The sequence below is a fragment of the Pteropus alecto genome, unplaced genomic scaffold (genome assembly GCF_000325575.1).
Source record: "Pteropus alecto unplaced genomic scaffold, ASM32557v1 scaffold92, whole genome shotgun sequence".
Lineage (NCBI taxonomy): Eukaryota > Metazoa > Chordata > Mammalia > Chiroptera > Pteropodidae > Pteropus > Pteropus alecto.
The window spans coordinates 10,733,928-10,750,537 of NW_006432447.1; the positions used below are offsets into that span (position 1 = coordinate 10,733,928).

General features: G+C 42.8%; 1 protein-coding gene across 1 annotated transcript in view; it reads right to left on the reverse strand.

Annotated features, from left to right (window-relative positions):
• RFTN1 (raftlin, lipid raft linker 1) overlaps positions 1-16,610 on the reverse strand; it is a 186,459-nt gene that overhangs the window by 167,836 nt on the left and 2,013 nt on the right. Inside the window, 1 exon segment of the mRNA XM_006907267.3 lies at positions 2,124-2,276. Coding sequence (XP_006907329.1) covers positions 2,124-2,268 — 145 coding nt within the window. The 5' untranslated portion in view covers positions 2,269-2,276.

Here is a 16,610-nt window from a genome sequence, read left to right on the forward strand (position 1 = left end):
TCCGCAAAGAAGGTGGTTAAGAGCTGAGCAAAGGGTATATCTGGGAGGACTTCCAGGCAGAGGGAACAGGCAGTGCAAAAGCCCTGAGGAGGCCTTGGAGCCTTGAGAAACAGCAAGTCTGCAGTGGCAGAACACACAGGACAAATGACAGGTGAATGGTGCCACTTAGGGTGAGGTGAGCCACAGCAGGGCTTTGAGCAGAGAGGTGACATGATCTGTAAGGTGACAAAGGCAGAAGCAGGGAGAAATGGTTGAGATTTTTCCAGTGTTTTTCTAACATTTCATAATGGGCATATGTTCATTTTATAATGAGAGAATAAAGTATAATTCAATTAAAGAAAGCACAATGCAGAAAATAGTATGGGTGCTATGACTGAAGCACAAGGAACCAGAGAAACATATAAGGAGTTTAGAGAAGTAATTCAGATGATGAGTGATAAAGCAGTTGGAAGACAGAGGAGGTTAAGCAAAAATTACTCTTCTTAATAAGAGAAGAAATATAACCACAATGCAAAATACATGATCTCAGCACCTTGACAATCAAATTTTAACATCATGGTGTATTTCCTTCCAAGCTTTCTTCCTATGCATCCTTTTGTTTTTCCCCTTAATTGTTCTATAACGCCTAGAACATTGTGGGCACTCAAATATTCATTAAAAAAATAATGACCAAATGCTTCAAATAACTTTGTGTTTGGATTTGTTCATGTTACATTAGCTCTATTATAAGCATTTTCCGAAGTAGTTTTAATAGACTTGGGTGATGGAAAGGAAATTGTGGGTGAGGAGAAGGCTTGGTCACAGAGGACTAAGGTGTCAGTCCGTCTACGAGGATGGTGGTGATAGTATTGACAAGGGTGCCAGCAGGAAGCAATCTGATGAGGAAGCTGCTGAGTTTCATTTTGGGGTACACAGAAGGTCCCTGCAGAGATGCCCAGCTGTCTCAGGGCTCAGGAAGCAGGTGGAGCCTCAGGATGGAAGTGGTCAAAGCAGAATTAGTCAAGAAGGAGGAGTGGTAGCAATATTAGTAGCCCTACTTCGTACCAGACATTGTGCTAAGTCCTCACACACCTTCCCTCTTCTAGTCATCACGGCTGCCCTGTGAGGTGGGGGTATTCATGTGCGCATCTGGTAGATGAGGATGCTGCAGGCCTAGCAATTTGCCCAGCTACTCCACAGCAGAGCCAGGACTCACACCTACAAACACGAGGACTCGTCCCTCTCATTCTCTTTTCTGTTAATAGAAGCTTAAAATATACTCAGAAGCTCAGGGAGAACATGTCTTACAATGCTTTAGTTTTGTAGTGCCTGGTTTTTTGCTCCCAACTTCCAGAGACCGCCCCCAGCCCCCCACCTGGCAAAAAAAAAAAAAAAAAAAAGAAAAAAAACATTCCCTTCGTTTTCTGAAATATATTTTACATGTTTTCCGACCTAAAATTACAGCCTGTTGGGCGTCTCGTTTTTTCATGTGTAAGGAGTCTTCTCTCCTACCAGGTAAGGAGCTCCAGGAAACCACTTCCCCACAGCAGTAGCCCCACAGTCTCCACACCATCAGTGGTCAGCAAACACTCTGTGATGAAAACACTGACCTTCACCTGCCTGTCACTCCAGAGCCAGTGGGACGCTGGTGGTGGTAGGTGACCTGAACACCCTCTGGCTCAGGTGAGGCAAAGCCAAGCCCAGATGGACAAGCACTCTTGAAAGATGGTGGAACAATGGGCAGATGAATTTGGTTGGACAGGCAGACAGATATGAGGAGATAAGGCAATTTCCTTTTTCCACATGGCTTGCTAGGAAACAGGGTCTGCAAGCCGGTTGGCCCACGGGCCAAATTCAGCCCACCCATGCGCAGTATATGGCTCATATATGGTTCTAACTTGTTATAATTTTAATTAGTTACTATCTTTTAAAATGTGAAAGATTTCGCAAAAAATCTGGATTTATACAAGCAGCCTCCTTTGGACAGTCCCACCCACCCCACCCACCTCCCAGTATGTCTTTGTCAGGCCCCACCAGCACTGACTGGGGCAGCCTCAGCTGAAGGTCCTGCCCAGGATAGGGCTGCAATGCCAGGCCGGGTCCGAGCTCACCTGTCACCGGGAACACCAGGCACCAGTACTCACCAGCAGTCAGGGTAGTGAAGTCCAGGAAGCGGTATTCATAAGACACATCTATCTTGGTTTCAACCTGAGGCCTCTTCAAAGTCGAATAGATATTTCCAGGCCGTTTGTCATCGCGTTTCTCTAACTTGTTCAATCTACAACCCATCTCAGCAGCTGCCAGAAAAAGGCGGAAAAAAAGGAAGGGGGTGATTTGTTTTTTCTGTGAGATTTTGTTTTTAAACACCATAGTATAAAAGACTCCATAATTTCCCTGAAGAATACATAAGGGACTTCAGCCTTTATGGAATCTAGAGTATAATTTAATATATGACCTAAACACCAGAGGAACTGTGCTTAGTACCCAGGCTGACTTCTCTTTCTGTTAAGATATCATTACCAGACATCCTGTGATTCTGAAATAATACCGAAAGCATATGTCCTCTATATCTTTTCTCCCTTATCTGAGGGAGATAATACCCCAGAGTGCCTCAGTTCTACTATGATCTGTATATATGATTAAAAAATGGAATCCAAAAAGCAATACAGTGTATTATGGTGTCAGCCCATCTAAAAAAAAAGAGAGAGAGATGTGTCACCTTCACTGTGGTTGCTGAGAGAGAATATTAAGTTGTTGTTTCAATTTCCCAAAGTCCTTTCTACCCTCAACAGTGATTACTTAGAAGAGAATTCATATTCATAAAACATCTCTAAAAGTACATGGCGGTATTTTTATGGGCCTCGTCTAAAAGTCCCCCTTTCTTCTTTTTTTAGACCAAACCACAGGAATAATAGTGTGCTTCTACGCTCTCAGAGAGTCATTTCAGACCAAAATGAAAACTCGCTGAACACTAATAGCAGGGCCAGAGAAACTGGAAGCAGAAATCCACGTGTATTAGAGCGAAGAATTGTAGCTATGGTTTGAAAAGAAAACGGAGAGATGTTAAAATAATGTGCATATAAGGGTGGCTGAGCTTCCAGTCTTCCAGGGGATTAAAAACGATGAAGGTGCTTTGTTTATTTCGGCAGAATGACAGTCATGAAATGACTTTCTATCCCCTCCCCAGACTTCAGTGGAAGATATTTTCCTTTTGTGCACTGAGCATGACCAATACTTCCCCCATCTCCGGGATACTGGCGCTGCCATCAGAATATATTTCACAAAAATATTAACTGGCCAAGAATATCACAAACAGAAACGTGGTGACTGCTTCCTTTTAGAGATAAGAATTTCCTTTTGCTCAATCCATTCACAAGGTACCCAGCTTCCTAAGGCAATTTGGCAAGCTCCAGAAAAACAAAATAAACCTCCAAAAAGCAATGAGGGTGTGTGTGGGGGTGGGGAATGTAAAAGAGGGTGGTGGAGCGACAACCGGTCTATACTTTTCAGTAATTAAAAAAAGTCTGGAAGGATGGATGAGAACAGGAAGGCTTACTTATGCCTTAATAAGGGAACATTAGCGTCCAAAGGGCCAGAGCAGACATGATTTATGTGCAATCTGCATGAACTGATTACTTGTAAAATACTCTGTAGTTCTGCAGATTTAATAGCTGATTTGTACAGAGGCTGCATATTTAACTGCTAAAAAGCAAGCCGACTGGCATGTGCTTGGAAAAAGCAGAAGAAAAGTGGACAGGGAGGCTCCTAAGTATTGGGGACCAGGGAACCCTGGCTAGATGAGCACTGTTACCACTAGAACAGAACTGGAAATAACCCAGAGGCTTACCAAGTCACTCACTCACCTACCCCACCTAATGGACTGAGTGTTTGGGGATCTCCAAGAAGAAACCACTTCCTCAAAAATACTCTTATTCTTGCTATCCTGTTAGGTAAGTTCTGGTACTAGAGATTCATTCCTTTGAAATCAGAATCACCCTACCTCAGTATCTCCTTGAAAACCACAAATATCTCCACGAGAAGAGCAAGAAACCAAACTCCTGGTAGCCACTAACAACTTTAGTATGATTTAGTTTCTTCTGTAGAGGACAGGTTCCCTGGCAGCAGAAAAAAATCAAGAAGAGGGTTACCAGGATGAGTAAGAAAGATTCAGACGAGGTTGGGAGCTAGAGGAAAGGCATGCCAAGAAGCATTAGAAAAACCCTCCCAAATTACAACTTTGAGTTTAAGGTTTCGGTCAGACTGTCCGGAACTGGACGTATTTGCCCAAGTTCATCCCAAAGGGCACTGTGCTTTTCTCACAAGACATGATGTGGCTCTAGGGAAATCATCTATGAGATCATACACAGAAAAGATAAACAGTGGCAAACAGTAGCAAAACTGTAATATCACTGAATCCTTGGGGTTTCAAACTTTAGAGATTCATTTCTTTGGCGCGCGTTCAACCCTGGTCAAGCAGCTACTCTTAAGGCACAGTTCTCTCTGGGAAAGGCAGCATGTGAAGCCGTTGCTGGCCACTAAAACCTTAGTGTGAATTTGTACCTTATTCTTTTGTGTCAAGGACCCTACTGGCACACTTGCATTCCTTAGTTCTTTCCTTCACTCTACCAACCTCCACCCGTCAAAATAGAAAAGACTTTATACCATTCCAAAAATATCTATTAGTCCTTACTTTGTTCAAACAAGTCAGAAAAATCTAGCTTAGAAAAGGGAGGAAAAATAAGATATAACAATGCCTTACATTATTGTAGAGTTTTATAAACTTTACAGTTTACTATGCAAGGTTCCCAAATCAAACTCACAATAGAATCTGGCAAGAGGCCTGGGGCGGGGAATGAGTATGAGCCTTTGAGGGAAGAGAGAAGTGAGAGGCAGAGGGAAAAGTGAAGAGAACAGCCTCGTCAGGCAAGACGACACCTAATGTGGTTGTACATTCTCTCACGCAGACATTCAGGCACATCTCCCTCAGGGTTCGAGGTTTCTAGTAGGGTGGAGAGTAAATGGTAAATGCGATAGTTTCTAAATATAACCCCAAAATCCTTTGACACTCCTGCCATCAAGAGGTGGGGTCTATGTCATGCCCCACCCCCCAACCCTGAACCTGGGCTCCAAGAGAACATGGTAGAATAACACAGTGCCAGCTCCTGGACCGTGGCCTTAAGAAACTGGAAGCATCCACTGCCTGACTCTTGGGATGCCCACTCTTGCATTCCAGCCACCATACTATGAGGAAGCCCAAGCAGCCCCAAAAGGGAGGCATATATGGAGAGGAACCAAGAGCCAGCACCAACTTGCCAGCCATCTTGCCAGTGAGCCATCTCGGAAGCCTCTGGCTCTATCAAGCCACGGACACCACATGGAGCAGAGGAAAGCTATTTCCACCAAGACCTGCCCAAACTGCAGATACCTGAGCAAAAGACACCACTGTTGCAATTTTAAGCCTCTAAGTTTGGGGGTGATTTGTCATGCGACAGGTAACTTATACACCAAGTTTGTTCAAAATGACCATGGTCCGCTGCCTCCTCAGTCAAGCACCAGCTGAGGTTGGCCTGCATTTATGGGCCCTGCTTTGGCCATTCGCCCTTGGAAGGAAATCTGGGTTGTTTCCAGTTTGGGTTTATTATGAATAGAGTGGCTTGTAACATTCACATAGAGGATTTTATGAGGCATAAGTTTTCATTTCTCTAGGGTAATACCTAGGAGTGGGATTGCTGGTATGGTAAGTGCAGGGTCCTGTTAACAAACAGTGATTCCCTTTACACACTCAGGGTGGCTAGATGCTAACCCCACAGGAGGAAGGCGAGACCCTCTGAGAGACCAATAAATTAGCCCCCCCACCTCCTGTTGACTCTGGGGCATCAGCTCACTGAGTGGAATCACGAGCAGCGGTACTATTCTGGCTATTTCTCCTTTTGTTTTTGTCTGTTTTCGTGAAGGAAACATGCTAAAAATCACCTATGTGTGTGATATTTTCCCAGTACTTTTCTATGGTCCATCCAACTCCTGGAGCTCTTCCCCTTCAAATTCCTGTAGTTACTGCACGTTGACACCTCATATAAATCAGTTTACATATTTTATGTGTGAGTTGATCAGTGAATCAGCTTTGATTATCTGACATTCATTCAGATTTTTTTCTCTCTTTATATTTTTGTCTTCCTAGAAGACATCCCTATACCCATGTGTATGAGTCTCTCTAGCATCAAGAAGCCAAGACAAAACAATCCACGAGGTTTTAAAAGGTAGAGAAAAGAGAGGTGAGATTCCTACGGTGAGATAACATGAAAAGAGCCAAAATATACTCACAGCTCTCTAACAGAAACAGGCTAAAGGTAATTAGGACCTGGATGCTGACTAGGGAGGAAAATAAGGTCATCACTGGGAGGTTTTGAGACCCAAGTACAAGGAGAGGACACTGGACATTGCGAATGACCAAGAAGCAAAGATCCCTCAAATGGTGACATTCTCAAAAATCAATTCTTTCCAAATCAAACCTAGAATGGGGTGTGTCTTTGGTATATGGTGGACAGCTTCATGCAGAAACTGTCAGCTCCGTGAGGAAGGGTACTAATATTCCAAATTCATGCACTCATTCATTCACCATGCATTTATTAAGGTTGGCTTTGAGTCAGGCTTTCAATCAGGAAATATAAAAATGGGAAGCCAGGCCTTTCTTTTAAGGAGATGGCAGGTGAAAGGAGGAGAAAGACAATGAACAGATACACATGGTGCAGTGAGGCTGGCTGCTCTACAGGTCTGGGCGGAGTGCAGGGCACTCAGAGAAAACCGCTGTGATATAAAACAGGGAGCCATCGCCATAGACTTGGTTCCAGAAAAAGCTGATCGGCAATGGGACATGATGTCCTGTGTCATTTTAAATGTCGAAATGTTGAAATTTTTATTTTAAAAGTATTTCTAATTTGTTTCTGAAAGGCTTCCCAAGATGACCATAAAACACTGGAAAACCACTTCAAAAAAGATCTCCTCCTTAAAAGATGATTTTTCAGCTAAGGTTTATAAAAACCTCAGTTTAAAGGTTCATTTTTACTATCAATTAGCACGCACACATTTAAATAATGGGGGCAATATATGTAGTTATATTTTCAAATACAAATTAGTTTCATTAAGAGTGAGCCCTCATTTACCACACTTGCCACTAATCTGAGATAGACTGTAAAGCTAATTTTAACAATTGCCAACAGCTCATGTCAGGCAAACAGAGACAGGGCAATTATATGCAATGACGCTAGATCAGCTGGCAAACTCATTTTTATTTCTACTCTCATATCCCATATTTGAAGACTGAGTGTGTTTATTACGTCATTCAGGCATCCAAAGTAAGAAGTGACAATCCAAATTTAAAAGGATTTACTTGATAAGTACGCCTCTTTCGAACCAGAAACGTAAATAAAAACTTCAAAATTCAGTCAACTATTCAAATGACGTCAGATCCTTATATCCTACAAACATAATCTAAGACAGAAACCCAAGGATAACTAAAATTTGCCTATCGAAAGTGCTCCTGATCTGATGCCAAATAAAAGAACAAGCTACGTGAAACAGTATTATGGCATGGTGCCACTTTCACATATCTATGTGTACTACTGTTTATAAAAATCTACATTCTTTGTTTAACTGGTAGGACACAGACCACGATGTTCACAGAACTTTCCTCTGGGTCATGAGATTATGAAGTGACATTCTCTTTATGGGTTTCTCTATTTTCAAGTTTTCTGAGTTGTGCATGCATTATTTTCCTAGTTAAAAACAATAAGGGATATCACACCCAGCCTCCAAGATGGCCCTCAATAATCCTGGTATTCATGAGAAGTCCCCTCCTACACTGAGTAGGGCTGACCTGTGCAGCCAGTAGGATACTGGTTGCCAAGGCTAGGTTATAGGAGATGGGTGGGATCTACCTTGCTTTCTCTTGGCTCTCTCACTCAGGGGGCAGCCAGCTGCCATATTATGAGGAAGCTTTATTAACCCCATGGAGAAGCCCTCATGGCAGAAAACCGAGGTCTCCAGCCAACAGCCAGTACTAACTCAACACCCATGTGGAAAAAGGCCCTTCAGCTCTATAACAGCCCAGATGACGTGTTAAACACAACCTCCAGAGAAACTCTGAGTCAGAACCACCCAGCGTAGCTGCTTCTGAATTTCTAACTCACAGAAACCCTGTGAGATAACAAATGTTTATTGTTTTCAGCTGCCAAGTCCTGGAGTAATTTGTTACAAAGCAAAAGATAAGGAATACAAGGGGTATTTACATTATCAAAAGAAAACACTCGCTTACCACCTCACCCTCACCCCCACCCCCACATCTTAATAGATGTCTGATCCAGGCTACTTTTCTGCTCTCCCACTAGTTTCCATCACAACCACCCAAAACTAACGACAGCTCCCTCTCAAGAGAACTTGCTACTCAAAGTGCGGTCCTCTGGGAGCCTCTTAGAAATGCAGAACTTAGGCCTCACTCAGGCCTGCTGAATCAGAACCCACCTTTTAATGACAAGTGTTCCTTAAAGTTTGAGTCACAGTAAAGTTTGAGAAACCCTGGGCCATGGCAGTGGTTCTCAATCTTGGTTACACACTGGAATCGCCTAGAGAGCTGTTTCAAAGTCCTGATGCCCAGCCATTTCTGAATGGGGAACAAAGATCAGTGTTCATTAAAGCCCTCTAAGCGATTCTAACTGGTAGCCAGAGTAGAGAAGCAAGGCTCTAGGAGCAAACCCCAGTCTTTTCCCATTCCTAACACTCTCTAGTTTCCTAGTATCCAGGCCTTAGCAGGGCCCAGGATCTTTCTTAAGCCTCTTAACCAGGGCTGACAACCACAGTCTAGAAGAACGTGGTCCTGCTGACCCCCTTGGTTCAGCAATTCCTCCCAACTCCTGAATCTCTCTGTACCTCAGATGCTCCCTTCCCAGACTCACTGCTGTCCTCTTAAATGCAGGTGTGCTCCTAAATTTCTACTGCCAGCCCTCCTGTCTCTCTCTTAAAATTATTTCTATTATAAACCACTGGAAACATGGATAAAGATAGAAAATGAGACATTTATGTACCCACTATCCGGATTTAACAAAAGCTAACATTTTACATTATTTGCTTCATAGCCTTTATTTTTGAAAAACAAACAAACAAACAAACAAACAAAAAACATGATTTTCGGATGCAGCCCTCATGTCCTTCCCTTTCTCCCCTATCCTTCTATCCCCGCTCCGACTCTTTTACAGTCTACATGTAACACCCAGGACAAGATGTGGCAAAGGTTCTAAGACAGTTCATGTCCCTCTCCCAGGGTCTCGGCAAAATTTCCACACTACTCCCTGTTAACAGCAATACCTATAGTTCTATTTCTTAAGCAGATGTCCAAACAAATTAATAATTAGGTCTAAACAACTTAGTAGCCTTTTGAAAAAACAGAACACACAAACTGAAAGAAAATGTTTTTCCTTACATCTTAAATTACCATAATTAAGTACTAAGGGGGTGTGTACATCTGTTGGGCACTGCACAGCTTCTCAAATCTTGAAATCACACTGGACGCCACCACCCTCGTTTCCTGTTCCACAATGGTTTTCTTAGCAACTGCCCCCAAATCCAGCTTTGCAAAAGACATGATGTCATCGAAAGGAACGTGGTACTAATGTTGGTATTGTGAACTCCCACATCGAGTTAATAATGAATGTGGTATCAAACATTTCAAGTACCCCTGTCTTTCCCTCAAAAATATAAACTATCCCTTGCCCCTCCCTAACTGTGGGTTTCCTGTAGTGCCTTGGGGTACTCTGGTACAGAGTTTGGGAACCTTGAATACATGATATCATTGTGTACGCTCATAAAAGTTACATGATTGTATTGTCTCCCCCTCAGCTATCACATCCCCCCTCACTGGTCTCACTTTCTCTGCTGTAGGGGAAAACTCTCCAGTCTCCCTCCCATCCTGTCTTTTCTTCAAGTCCAGGTGGATATGCCCAACATCTTCACCTGGAACTGTTTCAACATCTTCACCTGGAACTTTCCTGGCGATTCCAGATGAATACGCTCCAAAAAGAACGCAACATCTTGCCCAACAAGCCTGTATTTCCTCCCACGTTTCTTGTTTCTGTGAGTAGCACCCCCACCCTCTAATATCCAGACTCAAAATGCTAGGTATCAGCCTGCTCCTGCTCCTGCTCCTGCTCCTACACAAACAGGCCAGGTTCCAAGCTCTGGTGGATGCTTTCAATTCCGCCACTTCATTCTACGGGCCAGCCTGCCATTTCAGGACTATCGAATACCTTCCTCACTCTGGTTTCCCTTGGTTTCTCATCCCTCTGATTCTTATCACCAGCTTTTGCCAGGTTCATATTCTGCACCACACAAGTGGCTCAAAGAGCATAAGTCACATCTGCTGCCAGCTTGGAGTCCTTAGCCTCAACTGCATCTCGGTCTCCCTCCTCACTAGTCTAAACAACTTAGTAGCCTGTTCCCCTTCATGACCCTGGAGTCAGGTTGGACTAAGCCAGGGCTATCTTTTTTACACACCAAGTGCTCTCTAGACACCATGCCTTCACCGCCACTGGACTTTCCACCTGACACTCCTTTCTCTTCCATCTTGACCCTCTGTATTAGGATTCTCCAGAGAAAGAGAACCAATAGGACAGAGGATGTGTATGTGTGTATGTGTATATAGAGCTGTACAGAGAGACGGCACGGCAGAATTTTAAGGAACCGGCTCATGTGACTATGGGCACTGGCAAGTGAGAAATCTGCAGGGCAAGCCAGCAGGCCGCAGACACAGGGAAGAGCTGGTGTTGCAGAAGGGCGTCCTAAGGCCATCTGAAGGTGGAATTCCTTTCCCCTCAGGAGATCTCAGTCTTTTTCCTTAAGTTCTTCAACTTATAGGATGAGGCCCACCCATACTATAAAAGATAATCTACTTTACTCAAAGTTTACTGATTTAAATGTTAATCACACCTAAAAAAAATCCATTTAAATACTCCATACCAGCATATGACCAAAAACTGGGTACCTTATAGCCTAGCCAAGCTGACACAAAAAATTAATCATCACATCCTCCTTTTTTGAGTACTTAATACATGCGAGGCACTGTTCTAAATGTTGGGGATATCAAAGTGAAACAGGAGAAAAAATAATAACAACCTTGCCCTCCTGGGCCTTACCTTCAGGAGCAGACAATAAACAAAAATAATAACTTCAACTTTGAAGATATGTCAAATAAAGAAAAATAAGGCAGGGAGGAGGGACAACAAGTATAGGGGAAGGTGGCACAATTTTTCCAAACAAGAGTGCTCAGGGAAGGCCTCACCAAGCAGGTAACGTTAAGTAAAATCCTGAAGGTGACGGAGGGAGCCATAGGATAAGAGGGATGGTGTAGCAGGCAAAGTGGTGGCAAGTGCAAACAGACTAGAACATTCCAGGACCTGCCCGGTGAAGCGGCACGGCCACAGGCAGCACATGAAGTGTGAAGCACAGGAGGCAGATAGTATGAGCCGTGCGGTATATGGTAAGGATTTGGGCTTTGCCTTGAGTAAGATGGAAGTCCTGGGAGTGTTTTGAGCTGAAGGGAGACATGAATACTCTGGCCATGACTGACCATGGGAGAGGGAAGATCAGATGATAACCGGGTATGAGCCTCCAATTCTGGATATGTTTTGAAGGTAGGAAATTGGATTTATTGGTGGTTTCGAAATAGGGCATGAGGAAAAGACGACATCCAAGACACCTCTAGGGTTTGTGTCCTGAGCAAATGGAAGGCTGCAGTGGCCACCTTCTGACATGGGCATGGTTGTGGGAGAAACAGCTGAGCCAAGGAAGACAGGAGTTTGTTTTAGATGTGTTAGCTCCATCCAAGGAGAAGTGTCAGGTGGGCACCTGGATGGACCGGTCCAGAGTTCAAGGGGAAGCTCTGGAGCTTGTGGTAATGCTTCATCTTCCTATGTGACAATAAACTTCTCCAAGGCAGCTTTCATGTCCTCATCCCCAACAGCAACTACCCCAATGCTCAGCCCCAATAAATGCACGGTAAATTTCTACTTAGTCAACATCCTTCAGGAGTAGGAAAGATACATTATCTGATAAAAGATGAGAAAGGGCCTTGGGAATATTTGCCTGTCACTGTCAAGTTCACCTTCTTAACAGCACAGCACAGGGGTTGGGTGCACAAGCTCTGGAGCCAGATGTCCTGGGTTCAAATCTCCATGTCTCTACCTCGAGGAAGCCACTTAACCTCAGTTTTCACAACTATAAAATGGGTATAACTGCAAAATATATTTGTAGGGTAAGGATTAACTAAGTTAATATTTAACTAGGCTTAGAAGAACTCAAGCACATAGAAAAAGCAGTATAAATGTTAACCATCATTGATACTATTACTAGTGTTACTCATTACCCATTATAAAGATTTCTTTTAACTTGCCTACACCCACAATCACACCATCCTAAAAAGGGTGCTTATAAGGTGTCCCAGGACACTGGAAAAATCCCAAAAGATCTCTCTAAATTAAAAAAATGTTTAAATGAACAGCCCGATTTCTTGTATTTTATATTTCCGAAATTTGGTAATTCACGATATGGTCACATTCCATTAACCCGAGTCTGTGAATAACCTAATCTCTTCTTATCCAACTTTATGGATAAGGTCTATTATAACAATTTCTCCAAAGCTGAAAAATTTAGGAGCTAGTCTATAAAACTTGAATGGTTCCTCAGAAAATATTTCCTCAGGGTGAAATACAAAGTAGGGCGTTTCAACACACACACACACACACACACACACACACACACACAGAGTGGAAGCTGATAATCCTCTGCAAAGAATAAATGCTGACAATCAAGGGGGTCTGTCTGCCTATAAAACAACAACAAAAAAAGGTTTCAAATGCCGAAAAAAAAAAACTATCACTGCGGTGTAGCCGGAAACATCCAACACCATTTTGTAAAGTAGCTAAGGAGTTGGTCAGTACCAAACAAGCTGAGCAAAACATAGCTGATGTTGACTTTCCACCTCTGGCAGGTCCTGGTTCCCCACTGACACCTGAGGGCTGGTGTCCCCTCTCCTTTGAACCTGATTCTAGAATAGAGTACAGCACAGAAGAGGAGAGAGCTACAGCACCATTCCCCCGCTGTACTGTACAACCAGGACACAGAAGCTGCCAGCCCTCTCCAGCACCCCTACACCACAGGGGCAGGCCCAACCAGAAAAATGCCAAAATGAAGCCCTCAAGTACCCCAAATGGTATCTCTTCCATCCGAGTCTTGGCAGGTAGCCATCACGCATAGTATGTGACCTGATTTTCTAGCTCTTTGGTTCTGGTCCCACTGACAGCAATTTTTCTTCCTGAATTCAACCCATGTAGGGAGTAAGTCACACAAATGCATATTTAAAAGCTGAACCAAATTCTTATTTGGAGCGCTAGGAATTAGTAAGGCTCAAGCAGTGGCCATCGCTTGCCTGCTGTACAGATCTTTTCAGAGAAAGCATCTTGGTAAAATATGCGGTGATAATAATGGGGCCCAGGAGAAAAAGGAAACTCAAATATATGTCAAAAACTGAATGTAAATGAAAGACCACACACACACACACATACGCACAGAGAGAGAGAGAGAGAGAGAGAGAGCGCTTTAGAAAGTAAACATTAAAAGAAAAATCTGGCTAAATTTATCTCTTTGTCAGTAAAAAACAGCCTAAGCCTTAGCCAAGTGTGTTGTCAATTCTTAAACTGAAGGAAAAAAGAGAAATGCTAACTACAGAGCAACACTATCAAAGAAACGTTCAGCGATGATGAAAACAGTTGATACCTCGTTGTCCAATTCGGTAGCCAATAACCACATGTTAGAGCACTTGAAAGGTGGCTAAGGAACAGAATTTTAACTTTTATTTTATTTCATTCATTTACATTTAAATGTAAAAAGAACACATGTAGCTAGTGGCTACTGTATGGACAGCTCAGGAACAGACACTCAAACCAAATAGCTGGCAGTGTCTTTCATTTCCTACAATGAAATTACAATCATAATCAACCAATAATACCTTAAATTGTCACCAAAATTAGTACCTCTATACAGGCCCTGGCTGCAAGCTTAAAACTCAGCAAGCTTAAAACAAAAGGAAAAAGACTGAAGAAAGTGACTTCAGTGTGTCGTTTCTTGCGACTTTGTTCTGCCTACCCAGTTCACATTGCTATTATACTATGGCTTTGTGTATCTGGAAATCTGTGCTTGTAGACAGAATCTGCATTTGTGAAACCCAACATCACAGTCTCTCTCCTTAAAGTCTGGGAAACATGAAAATGTGAACTTAGGGCAAATTACTTAACCTCAGTAAGCTTTAGTTTCCTCGAGGCTAAAGTGCAGATAATAAAAGCGCTTGCTTCTCTGGAGGACTGAATTCAGAGAATGCAACAGGTAAAGGGACAAACAGTACCTAGCAAAGAGTAAGCACTTGGCAAGTGCTAGCTACCATTATTATTTTGTTAACAACAATAGTGAAATCTGTAATAAAATAAGAACGATGCCAGAAAATGAAGTTTACACTCAGCAAAGTTTTCCGAGGCCCAGACATTTTGAAGCCATTTCCCAGGCTATGGTAAAGTGGCTTCTAGGAAAATACATCTCGGGGCCTTGACATCTCGGGGCATTCACTTGTCAACCTCCAGAAAGGCAATCCCCCAGGTGGGTACCATGCGTCACAAGAACCGATCAACGTTTATTGTGCTCCTATTCTGTGGCTGGCACTGTACTAGGTTGTGAATGAGAACAGTCTTCAAACACAGTGTAATGTCTCAAGACTCTCTATCATCTGCAAAGCTTGGTCCCCACTGAGACACCTCAATAAGATGTAAAAATCTCATCCTGGGATCCTTCTCAGGCAGGGAGACTCAATTCCTGTTTCCTGGATGAGCCAAGCCCAGGTTCAGCTGCTGGCCCACAGAGAGGGACTAAGGTATAAGGGGGACCGGATGAGGACGAGCCCATTTTCTCAGCTGGGACTTTAAGGGGGTGTTGACAGGCCATGTTTTCACTGAGAGACCAAATCACTTTAACAGGAAAGCTGTTCTCTGAGCCTTTAAAAAGACAAATCTCATCTTCCTCACAAAGCAAACAGAACCCCTTTCAACAGCCAGCTGCCCAAGATGATGAAATCCAACGGGACTCTCTACCAAGTTCACATCAACCAGACCAATATGCCAGAAATCCCCCAGGAGTTTCTAAGCAGAAGTTTAGTGGAATTCTGTGGGGTTGGGGGTTATTTTTCTTTATAAAGAAAGCACTCAATCTCTTTCACAACCAAGCGTACATTCCCCTATGGAATTCCCTTCTCTAAAGATATCTAAAAATAAAATATTCGTCTGATCGTCTGCAATAATTTAAGTGTAAATCCATTTACTGGCAGAGTCAGGGACTTCTCACAGCTCTTCCACCTATGAAAACATGTTCCAGACTGTCTCAGATGGTCCCAATTTCTGGATCCCTCTGGCCCCAGAGAACACTAGTGAAGCCACATTCTTGACTTGGGAATAAGAAAATGAGGTTGTAGTATCTGGAATATCAGACTCATATGCTTTGCTGTGGGAGCGTAAAATGTTATAAGCATGTTAGAAAAACATGCTTTCTTATAAGTTTCTTATAAGATTCACATACACCTCTTCTAGCATTTCCACTTCTAGGCATTTACCCATGAGAAATGAGAGCAGAGATCCCTAGAAAGACTTGTACACAAATATTCATAGCAGTTTGTTTCACAATACCCCCTAAAACTTGGAATAAGTAATGTGTCCATGAACAAGGGACCATATAAACAAACTGCGGCATAGACATAACCTAGAATACAACTCAGCAATAAAAAAAAAAGACCGAATGACTGAAATTCAACATGGATGAATATCTAAAAGATGCTGAGTGAAAGAAGCTTTATACAATACTGTAGAATCCCACTTACATGAAGTTCAAGAACAGGCTAAACTAAGCTAGAGTGAGAAACAATCAGAGCAGTGGTTGCCACCGAAAAGGCGGAGGCAGGGACTGACTGGGAATGGGGATGAAGAAACTTTCTGGGGGTGATGGTGATATTCTCTTTCTTTGTAGAGACTAGGGTTACACAGGTGCATGCATCTGTCAAATCATTATGCAAATGTAACTCTCAAGATCTGTGCATTTCACTATATGCACATAAATTTTACCTTAAGAAAATCATGAACTTATACTGAACTCTAAATAATAAAATGTGTGCTAAAATGTTTAGTAGTGATCTGTCCCAATGTCTGTAGTTTACTTTAAATTGCATAAATCCGTAAGACAGACTGACGGATGGATAGAGGGATGAATAGATGCAGAGATATGAAATAAAGCCAATATAGCAAAATTATAGGCTCGAGTTGTGGGTGTTTGGATGGTCACTGTTTTCCAACTTTTCTAGATTTTCTAAAATGAGATGGGAAGGGGAAAGAATTATAGTGCCCTCCATCCCCACCCCCTTAGCCCACTAGGTTAAAAATTTGGCAAAACACCCATGCTCACCAAGCCATGGGCCCACATCATATCAGTTCTGCTGAAGAGAAAAGATTGCAAGAACACCAGTAGCTTTACAGGAACTCACATCACTCATGCCAAAG